This window comes from Corvus hawaiiensis, chromosome 31 (genome assembly GCF_020740725.1).
Source record: "Corvus hawaiiensis isolate bCorHaw1 chromosome 31, bCorHaw1.pri.cur, whole genome shotgun sequence".
NCBI lineage: Eukaryota > Metazoa > Chordata > Aves > Passeriformes > Corvidae > Corvus > Corvus hawaiiensis.
The window spans coordinates 1,744,724-1,755,624 of NC_063243.1; the positions used below are offsets into that span (position 1 = coordinate 1,744,724).

At 53.6% G+C, this 10,901-nt stretch overlaps 1 protein-coding gene across 1 annotated transcript; it reads left to right on the forward strand.

Moving 5' to 3' along the window:
* The first annotated feature begins 592 nt into the window (after nt 1-592).
* LOC125318731 (serine/threonine-protein kinase PAK 1-like) lies at nt 593-10,559 on the forward strand. Its single transcript, XM_048289667.1, has 10 exons — nt 593-655; nt 842-954; nt 1,416-1,453; nt 4,906-4,969; nt 5,799-5,847; nt 6,871-6,980; nt 7,746-7,863; nt 8,259-8,358; nt 8,782-8,978; nt 9,877-10,559. Exons 1-10 carry the CDS (start codon nt 593-595, stop codon nt 10,240-10,242), a joined length of 1,218 nt encoding a protein of 405 aa, XP_048145624.1. The 3' UTR covers nt 10,243-10,559.
* The last annotated feature ends 342 nt before the right edge of the window (nt 10,560-10,901 follow it).

Consider the following 10,901-nt stretch of genomic DNA (forward strand, 5'->3'; position numbering starts at 1 on the left):
GGGGCTCAGCTTTGGGGTCCTGAAAGATCCAAACATACACACACACACACAAAAAAAACCCTCCCAGGACACTAAAAGATATTTGGGGCTCGGTTCTGGAATCTGCCAGCTCCAAACACTCCCCAGTAAAAAAACCCTCTCAGGGACCCCCTGATAGATTCGGGACGAGCTCCCCCTCCCCAGCCACCTGCAGGATGCCGTGGGGGGACGCTCCCGGGGCCGGGAGTGCTGCGGACACAGCGGGCACTGGAACCTCCTGCTTCTCCTTCTATTCCTGTTCCTGCTCCTCCTGCTCCTCCTTTTCCTCTCTCCTCCACCTCCTGTTGTTCTACCTCCTTCCTCATCCCGCCTCCTCCCCAGTTTCTGCTTTCTGTATATTTAGAGTGGAGAACTTTGCTTGTTTTTAGAACTAGAACAGAGATCCCAGACGGAACAATCCTTGCTGGTTTTAGTCAGCAGCATCAGTGACTAAAGGTCGTGATTCCTTTGGTTTGGTCCTGTCCTCGTTCCTCCTCAGTGTTCAGGCTTGGTTTGGGCTGTCCTTGTCTGCTGCATTTTCTGGGTTCCTCTTGGATCCTTTGAGCAACAGGCTATGCCCCGGGAGGATCCTTTGTGCTCCTTTGGGACAGAGGAGAACCTTCCAGGCGGTTCTTGCGTGAGCTGCTGCTGTGATGTCACGGGAACGCTGCCGCGTCCTCGCCGTGTTCCCGTTGCTGCGGGGCACGGAGCCCTCAGTGTCCAGAGCGGCTCTGGGCGCCCGCTGGTTGCCGGAGGATCCTCCTGCCCGAGGCATTCTCAGCAGCCAGCCCAGCCCCTGACGGGTGTCCTTCTGTGCCTGCAGGGGTACAGTCTGCGACGTGTGCAGCACGGCCAAAATGATCCAGCAAGCGGTTGCTGCAGTTTGCACTCTGTACTCTGTGGCTTATTCGGGCTATTTTTTAGCCCACTTGGCACGTAAGTCGAGGTTTTCCCTGGGTGCAGCATCGGTGCCTTCGGGCTTGCTGGGTGCTTTCCGTTCTCCCACTGGAACTGAGCTGCCTTTGTAACCAAATTGCCATTAAGACACCGTTGGTTTGGGAGAGCTCCTGCCAGCAGCTGCAGCTGAAAAAGGGGGTGTCTGCAGCCAGCGGGGCGTGCACAGCATTTGCAATGGAGCCGGGGGGGTTCTGTTCCCTCAAGCGCAGAGTCTGTGCCAGCGGAGCCTGCAACTCCCTCCGGTGGCTGCTCCAGCCAAGAGCTGACACAGCCCAGGATTCTGTGCTGTTCTCTTGCTTGCTGTGCAAAGGGACTGTGGCTCCTGGAGGGATGTTGTGGAAGCAAAATGCTCTCTCGGGGTTGCCTTGCTCCGTGGGAGTTCCCACCACGGGCAGGTTTTTCCTAACAGCATCTGGTTCGTGTTCCCTGTCCCGTTGCAGGGCACCTCACGCGTGGATCCCGAGCAGCTCCTCCTTCGGTGAGTGGGAAAGGAACCTTTGGTGGTCGGAATTGTGCAGAGAGTTGTGAGCTTGGCGTGTGGCAGTCGAGCGCCAGCCTGGGAGGCTGAAGGAAAGTTCCTGCCAGTGTCTTTGCAGCAGCAGCAGCAGCAGCAACAGCAAAGGGATCCCTGGCACTTTTCTCCTTCTCTGCTGAAGAGCTTGTGAAGAGCTGCAGGTCTGGTTTTGCAGGCAGAAGATTGCTTGCTGGCTTTAGCCACGGTGGAATATGGAATGCCCAGCAATAAGTGGCAATGTTGACTTTAGCCCATTCCTAGTTTGAACAGCTCCGAATCCCATTCCTGCTTAGTGCAGCTGGATGTGTAGCTGAGGATAAATAAGGCAATAACTGAGAGAGAACTTCCCGTCTCTCATGCTACCATCTGTCCACAGGACACAAAAGCAGCATCAGCTCCTCCTCTGGCTCCCTCTGCTTCCAAAGAGGAGGCCAAAGAGGAGGAAGACTGTTGCAGTGGGGATACTGCAACACGCATATATCAAACCAGGAGTCCCGTGGAAAGGAAATATATATGGACAGACAGATTCTTGATAGCTGTTTCAGAGATGTTTATTTCTCCAGCCGCATGGCCGGAGCTCTGCCGAGGAACTGTCCCAGTCACGGGACCAAGGGTCCTTCTGCCCGCGCAGGGAACACAAACCAACCAATGGGAACGAGGCTGAGCAGGGACAGGGAAACCCCGTGCCTGTGCCCTCAGGGCCCCTCTGCCAGGGCTACATGGCAGGGGAGGAGACCCCAACACCTCATCTGTTTTATTTTAATAAAAGGAGAATGAAAACAACTGGATAAACATAACAAGAACAGTTTCAAAACAAAACAAGCCACCCTCCTGATCCTTTAAATGTCCAAACAGATTCTGTGGAACATCTTAGGGCTGACACAAGGGAGACAGAACTCTCTGAGCATGCTTTGTGGGGAAACTGAGGTAGGAGAGGGTTTAACTTCTTCCCTCCCCCTTTTCATCCCCCACTTGGCATTGGAAAGGGATTTTTGGGGAAACAATTGGCAAAAGCATGGTTTTGTGAGGGAAACCATGGATGAAAAAACAGATTGGGAATACACTGGAGGTAATAGGACATAGGGTAAAAGGGAAAGGTGGGATTAGGAAAGGGAGACTGTAGGGGGGGCTTACAATGGAGATATTGTCTAACATGACTACGATTTTTTGCATATATACTGCCTTTTACAGGAACACCATCAGGCCCAGTGACCTGCGATGCTTGTAACCCTTTTCTCCCTAGTACAATTTTAAATTCCACCACCTCTTCATCTCCCAAGCTTGGGATGCATTTTTCAGGGTTATTCTTTTTAATAGCAGTTCTATGCACGAATATGTCTTGCTGGTTGTCACACCATGTCATAAAACCATAATTTTGCTTAACATTATACCATTTTACTATCCCTAAGATCTTAGGTACTATGATCTTTTCCTTTTTCCGAGTGGCTGCTGTTTTCTGTCTCGCTGCGTCTTTGCTCTCTCTTTCGGTCGTTCCCGTGTTGGAATTGTCGGGGCTGCTCGTGCCTGCGCGTTCTTCCCGGGGTCGTGTTCGGGGCTGTGCAGGCCGGGCCAGGCCGCGCCGCTCAGTTCTCCGTGCGTCGCCTCCTCTGGTCGCAGCTTCGCTGTCGATGCCAGGCGCTGTACCCACATCTCGGCCGGGCCCCCGAGTGACGAACCCCCCGTGCCCTGCTCCAGCGCGTGTCTCGGTTGGGCGCGGCTCCGTTCCACCGCCATCGCCGCCAGCCGCCGCCCGCGCGCCACCCCTCTCGGCCGGGCGTTCCCGGGGCTCGCTCCACCACGCGCTGCACGGGGCCGGGCGGGCACCGCTGGGTCCCGCCGCGCCTCGCTCTGCTGCGGACACTGCGGCTCGCGTGGCTCCGCCCGCACGCAGGAACTGCCTCGCTGCTGCTCGCAGAGCGCTCGGTGCACGTGGCCTGGGCCGCACGGTCCCTGCGCCACGCTTCCCTTCGCCAGGACACAGCTGACATTGCTCAACAGTCTCAGTAACTAAATAATATTCACGAAAATATTCTTCCATTGGCATATATTTTGACTCCAATATTAACTGTGTCCAAACGGTTTTCCAAAAGCCCTTGGTAAGAATTAAATCCCAAGAAACATAGAAAAAGTTCTTAAACAACCATGCGAGGAAGTGTTTCAGTTCTTTTTGAGCTTGAATCAAGCTAAAATATACAAATCGTTGTTCAAGAATCATTTTAAGATAAATGTCCATATGCGGCTCTGAGAGCCAAGAGTCTTCCCACGGTTCCTCCATAGTTTAGATACGGAATAGCAAAGCAAAACCAAGAAGAGGAATCCAAAGTTTCCAGGGTTTACTCACACAAACCAGTCGCTTAGGGATCGGGGATCGTTCTGCTCACAATTCTCTACCATTATGTTGCAGTGGGGATACTGCAACACGCATATATCAAACCAGGAGTCCCGTGGAAAGGAAATATATATGGACAGACAGATTTTTGCTAGATGTTTCAGAGATGTTTATTTCTCCAGCCGCATGGCCGGGGCTCTGCCGAGGAACTGTTCCAGTCACGGGACCAAGGGTCCTTCTGCCCGCGCAGGGAACACAAACCAACCAATGGGAACGAGGCTGAGCAGGGGCAGGGAAACCCCGTGTCTGTGCCCTCAGGGCCCCTCTCCCAGGGCTACACGGCGGGAAAGGAGACCCCAACAGAAGACAGCAGTGAACTTCCTGGTGTTCTGGGGGATGATGGTGAACTTCCCTCTGTCCCGGGAGACCACAGTGAACTTCCCTCTGTCCCGGGAGATGAGGGCAAACATCCCACGGTTTGGGAATACAACAGTGAAGCTCCTGTGGTGTGGGGCGAGGATGGTGGACATCACCTGGTGTGGGACGGGGACAGCGAGGCTCCAGCAGCATGGGACAAGGAGGACGGACATCTCCCAGTGTGGGACGAGGACAGAGGACATCCTGTGACTTGGGAAGAGGAGGCTGCAATTCTCCCGGCATGGGAAGAGGACAGCAAACATCCCGTGGCTTGGAAAGAAGACCAGGAACCCGCTGAATTTTGGGAAGAGGATGGGGAACCTCCCTCTGCTTGGGAAGAGGACACTGAAGCTCCCTCTGCTGCGGGATCCTGGGCTGAACATTCTGACAGCAGCAGAGCCCTGCAGCCAGAGGGCAGAGAGGAGTGGTGCCTGATGCAGCTGAGTACGTCTGCTCTGCTGCTGTGTGCCAGAGCAGGGTGCTGCGTGTGTGTCTCAGCATCAGCTGCACCCAGGCTTGCTCTGCAGCTGAATGTCACAGAGTCATTTATTGTCCTTGCCCAGCTGAGACCAAGGGGCTCCCGGCCCCAGCGAGTGGGGCTGCATTTTGGCCCTGCTGCAAGGCGGGCTCTCCATCTGGGAGGGAGCGTCTTCCATGTGGTTTCTTTCAGGGAGCGCCGTGAGCGTGGGGGAGCCTGCCGAGAAATACCTGGAACTGGAGCAGGTTGGCCAAGGGTAAGTGCACGGCAGTTACTTCTGCACAATCAGGGGCCAGGTATTTGCTGGTGCAGGATCAAGTGAGAAGCCAGGCAAGCTGCAAACAGCTTCAGACACTGGGGCACGATGCTGCTGTCTCTCAGTGCTGATCAGAATTAGTAACTGTGGTCAGAAGGCAACATCAAAGGTCCCTGAGGCTGGCAGTGTCCTGCCTGCAGCAAGGAGCAGGACCTGGAAGATCTTCTGTCCCTGGAATTTGATTGCCTGAAAGAGCAGCTCACCATCTGGTGACTGTCAGAAGACAGTTCTCCAGAAGATTCCTTTCAAATATTTTGCTTCCAAAAATATCCACCGGTCAGGATTATCAACATAACAGTTTAGAAACAGAAACCAGAGATGAGCTAATAAGTGCTCTTTTCAGCACAGGTAGTAAACCCCGGACATTCAGTAACAGGCACAGAGCTGCTGCACTCGAGGGGAAAATGCATCAGCTGCCTGATGGCAGGGCCCTTGTGGATCCTGCAGCTCATAGGCAGGAAATGGAAAAGGATGAAATACATTCTTTTCCAGTTCATTAGACACCCACTCCCACCCTAGGTTTTGGACTAAAGTATTTAAGCGTGGACATTTGGGATTTGCTCCAGCCCTTTTCCTTCGTGTTGGGCCTCAGTTTTCTCTCGCACACCTTGCGAGGCACAGGGCTGGTGGCTGCTGTGCTGCTGTTTGAAGGGTCGATGCACCCAGGTGTTTTGTAAAGGCTGCAGGCAGCAGAGATCTCCTGTCTGGGCTGGCTTTCACTCCCAGGGCCTAAAGCGCTGCTTCTTTCTTCTCTGCTTTCTGTCTCCAGGGCTTTCAGAACCGTTTCTAAAGGACTCGACAGGGCCACTGGAGGAGAGGTCAGTGTCACCACGCCCAGCGTGTTGGGCAGCTCTCGAGGGCTTTCCCCTCTGCTGGGAGCTGTGGCTGCAGCTTTGGGGGGCCAGCAGAGCTTTCCTGCACAGGTTGTTCCTCTGAAGGCACAGCAGTGTCAGCCTGCAGAGCACGGCTGGGACAGACTTGAGCCTTCTGAAGTGCCCAAAGGAATGCAAGGACGGCAGCGGTGTCTGTCAGAGCAGGACACGCTGGCTTGGTCTTCATATCTGAAAGCATCAGTGCATCAGCTGGTGGAGACTGAGGCCTAATTTATCTTCATCCCAGCCTCGGACAGGAACACTGTTTAGCAGTTTTTCCATCCTGTGCTTCATCTTCAAAGGATACCTCAAGACCTAATTAAGGAGCGATCCTGCTTGGCATCAGTTTGGGGTTTTAGTCCTACTGCAGCTGTTCCCAGAGAGAGGGAGAGGAATGAGAAGATGGATGTGCAGAGCAAAGCTCTCCCCTAAACCCTGCAGCTGTGTTTGGGTCTGGTGTCAGTGACAGCCCGTGACAGGGATCATCCGAGCAATGGATGTGCGTGTTTGCTCTGTTGTGCAATCCCAAACAGAGCAGTTGCCTTTGAAATCATGACCAAATCCCACAGGATTGCTAAAGGGTTCCCAGCTGTTTTGTTCTGTTTTCACAGAACCAGAATTACTTGCTGCTTGCAAAATGTGTTTGAATGATAATGAGAGTGGTGGTAAACTAAGGCTGTTTGAGAAGACTGCAGGTGCAGAGAACGTTGTGAGAGCTTTGAGGCTGAGAGCTGAGGGACCATTTCTGCAGAGCTTCCAAGGCCAAATGTCTCTGGCCGTGTGTCCTGTAAGCGGCCCCGCAGCAAGCAGAGAAATGGGCTGTGAGAATGTCACTTGCTGAGCCCGGGTGTCCCATCCCAAGGCAGTTTGGCACAGCCCGGCTCCGTCGCTCCACAAAGACTCGCTCCGTGTTTGCTGCGGCCTCCTGCCCCAGACTCCTCCAGTTCAAGGGCTGCAATGTCCTTTCAGGTGGCCATAAAGAAAATGAGTCTCAGAGGGCAGAACAGGGAACGAGCTGTGAATGAGATCCTGGTCCTGAAGGACAAGAAGAACCCCAACATTGTCAGCTCTTTGGACAGGTGAGTGCTTCAGCTCTTATCCCGTGCACGGGCCCTGCGTTAATCTCTCCTGGCATCCGCAGTCTGTAGCCTGTTTTGAAAAAGCCACACCCGGCCGTAGCTTCCCAAAACAACAGCCTGTCAGTTCACTCCCTCCATGTGCTTTTGTTGCTTGGGTTTGGTTTTTCCTTCAAGCTGACCCCATTTTCTGGGTCTTATGACAAGTGCTGATAAACCCTGGCAGACATTATTTCCCTTGGCTTCTCCTTCCCAACTCTTTTCCATTGCTGCGGATGCCAGGAAGACCAGGTTCTTGTTTCCAGAAACGCCTCATGTGCCCATTTTGCAATGGCCCTGCCTGTTTCTGAAGGGACTTTCTGCAAGGTTTTCCAAACATTTGACCACTTTTGTTCTAAGTGCTGCAGGGCCTCCTCCCCTGGATAACTCTGGAAGTTGTGTTGCCTTGTTCTGGAGGGAACGGTGGAACTGCTGAGTTCAGATGCTGAACCAGCTGGGGGCAAGTGTTGTGGTTCCACATTGATCTGGGCTGTTGCTAAACTGCATTTTTCACTTGTTTGCCATCTAAGGCCTCTCCTTTCCCACAGGCGTCTCCTTCTCCCTTAGACTGTGCAGATCCCAAGGACTGTGCAGCCCGGCAGGAATGTCTCTGCATCGGATTCTGTCCTCTTTTACAAGTGACCTGGAAACAAAACTCCACTCGAGGCTTTTCCATCGGGGAATTGAGCAGTGCACGTTCATCTCCACGCCATTGTTTGCCTCTTCCAGCTTCCTTGTTGATGAAGATCTCTGGCTGGTGATGGAATACATGGATGGAGGAACTTTGCAGGACGTTGTCAGACAGACACGCATGGCTGAAGGAGAGATGGCAGCTGTCAGTCGGGAGGTGAGGAATCCTGCTTGTGCTTCCCATGGCTTGGACACAATGCTTCTTCCAAGCAGGGCCTGAGAACAGGAGTGGCTCCATGCTCAGAGCTTTGTTTCTGTGTTGTTTTTATGAGCTGGAGAAGAAAGAGCCTCTGAAGTGAATGGCCTGCCAGTGGCACTGCACTTCCACTCTGCTCTTGTCCTCTTTCCTGCTGTTGTGGGACTCTCTGTCTTTTTTGATTTGATTTGCTGTTCTCAGCTTTGCCTTGAACCATTTGCCTGGAGCTTGTCTGCACTGCACTCCTGGCCTGTCACAGCAAAGCTGCTGCTGGCAGAATTCTAAACTGTCCTTTCTTGTGTGATTGTATATTCTGGCCATGGATTTCCACCCTTGTGTTTCTTGCTCTCTCTCAGTGTCTGCAGGGCCTGGATTTCCTCCACTCGAACCGGGTGATCCACAGAGATCTGAAGAGCTCCAACATCCTTCTGGCAACGGACGGCTCTGTCAAGCTGGGTGGGTGTTCCTGGTCAGGCACGGCGCTCCCGGGCTGCGGGTGTGGGGCTGCTTCCCAGTGACGGCCAGAGCCCCACAAGTGCTGCTGGTGGCGGTGCCCGGCCCCTGCTGGCAGCTGAGAGCGGCTGCCCCATGCAGAGAGCTCAGGAGAGGAGCAGGGTGTCAGCAGTGGCTTTGCTCTGGGTATGGCCCTTGCAGAGGGGTGAGAGTTGGAATCTGAAGCTTCAAGGGAATCACTCAAAGCCACTGCATGAAAGCTGAGGGTTCCTTTAAGGCTCCACTTCCATCTTGCCTTGGCTACAGCCCTGAGGACTTTTCCAGCTGGATTCAGCACTGCATTCATTCTCAGACTGAGAGTGGGCAATCTTTGTGCTTGCTTTCCTCATTCCAGCTGCCTTTGACAGTCTTTGCTTCTGTCCTCAGCTGATTTTGGCCTCTGTGCTCAGCTCAGCCCTGAGCAGGAGCAGCGCAGCTCCATGGTGGGCACTGCTCACTGGATGGCCCCAGAGGTTGTGACCAGTTCTCCTTATGGCCCCAAGGTGGACATCTGGTCCTTGGGCATTGTGACCATCGAGATGGTGGAAGGAGAACCTCCTTACTTTGAGCACACGGCGGCCATGGTAAGAGGCAAATTTCCCAGAGTTTGCAGAGGCCTGTGAGCACAGAGGGACCCGCCCTGGGAGAAGCAGCCGGAGGGCTCTGCCCATCGGGAAGGGAATTCCCAGAAGACTCGAGCCTGAGACCAATATTCTGCAGTCTCCAGAATTTGCTTTGGGTTTTAAATTGTTGCAGCTCTTCTGTCTGTGAGGATGACCTGAAAACATGAAGCTAGAGCATCAGCTCTAATCTTCTCTTGCAGAAAACCCCAGACCAACCCCAAAACCCACACCCAAACCCAACAAGTTTTCTGAAGGAGTTTCTGAAAGAGGTTCTGCGAGATGAACTCCCCCTGACTCTTCTCACTGGGAAACTTGTCTAAAACATGAAGATGATTCTTTAACATCCCCACAGTCTAACATATTTCTTTCCTAGCCCAAGCTACTTTCTCCATGTTACCAAGCCTGAGCTTTCAGCAACCCAAACCTCGGGTTCCTTGCCTGGCAGTTTCTGGGATGGAACATCATGAATGCATTTACTTGAGTGTCAGTGGCACTGCAGGGATGCATTTGATGTAAGAATCCTTGGAAATAACACAGGCAGACTCTTGCAAGTGGCCTGTAAAGCTGGTGTCTGTATTTGGAGAAGCAAAATGGGTTATTTCTGATGGAAGTTCCAACTAACAAAATCAGCCAATGACATTGGCTCTCAAGGCAAGATCATGTGGATGTTGGAATGGCTGTGGCTGCAGCAGTGTTTGGCTTTTTTGGTTGGCATAGAAAAATGAGCTCTGAGCAGCATCTCTGCCAGGGAGGAAAGTGCCCCTGGAGACTGGGGCTGAGAAACCGGGGTCGCTGTGAGCACTCGTGGGTGTGAAAGAAGCTGGCAGAGCTTTTTCAGAAGTGTTTGCTTTTCGCGCAGGCTCGCTGTCTGATCCGGCAGAACGGGACCCCGCAGCTGCAGGAGCCCAGGCGCCTGTCGGCTCTGCTGCGGGACTTCCTGGAGTGCAGCCTGGAGCCGGACGAGGAGCGGCGCTGGTCTGCCCAGGAGCTGCTGCAGGTGGATGCGAAGCGGCTGCAGGGGAAAGAGCAGCGCGAGGGAGGGGTTTTCTCGTGGGGCCCCCCTCCAATAGTCTCCAGTCTCGCTGCTTTTCACATGCAAAGGCAGCAGAATCCTCGCCTGGTTTGGCTTGGCAGGGTCCTTTGCAGGTCATCTGGACCAGGTGCCCCGCAAGGAGCAGGGACATCTTCAAGCAGATCAGGTGGCTCAGAGCCCTGCCTGACCTGAGCCTGGATGTTTCCAGGGAGGAGGCACCTTCCACATCTCTGGGCACCCTCGGCCAGTGTTTCCCCACTCTTCTGATAAAAAAATTCGGCCTCAGATCTAATCTGAGCCTGCTTCCCTCTCTTGAGTTTCAAACCATTCCCCTTTGTCCTGGTGCAACAGAACCTGTGAGGAACTTGACTTGAGAAAGTAACAGTTCATTTCTTTCTTTTTCATCCTTTGGGCAGCACCCATTTTTATCATCAGCCAAGCCTCTCTCCAGCCTGAGCCCTCTGATCGCTGCAGCAAAGCAATTGAGGGAGCAGCGGAGGACGTGAAGCACCTGGGGACAGCTTTTCGTTATAGTAGTTAGGACAAGTGGATAGTTACAGTAGTTAGCACTGCTAGTTAGTTATGGTGGTTAGGACAGCCTGGTAGTTATGGCAGTTTTTTGAATAAAAACTCTGTTAAACCTCAAATCCCTTGACGTGTCCCTTCCTTGTCCCTCCGTGACTCAGCTGCCCGGAGCAATGTGAGGGGAGAGCGGGCCCAGCCTTGCCCAGAGCTGAGCCCCAGCAGAGCCCCGGCAGAGCCCAGAGCAGCCTCAGCATCGGCAGAGTCAGCCTGGAAGGAGGCACCTGGAGCCGGAGGTCTGGGCAGGCAGGGCATGCGGGGCTACAGAA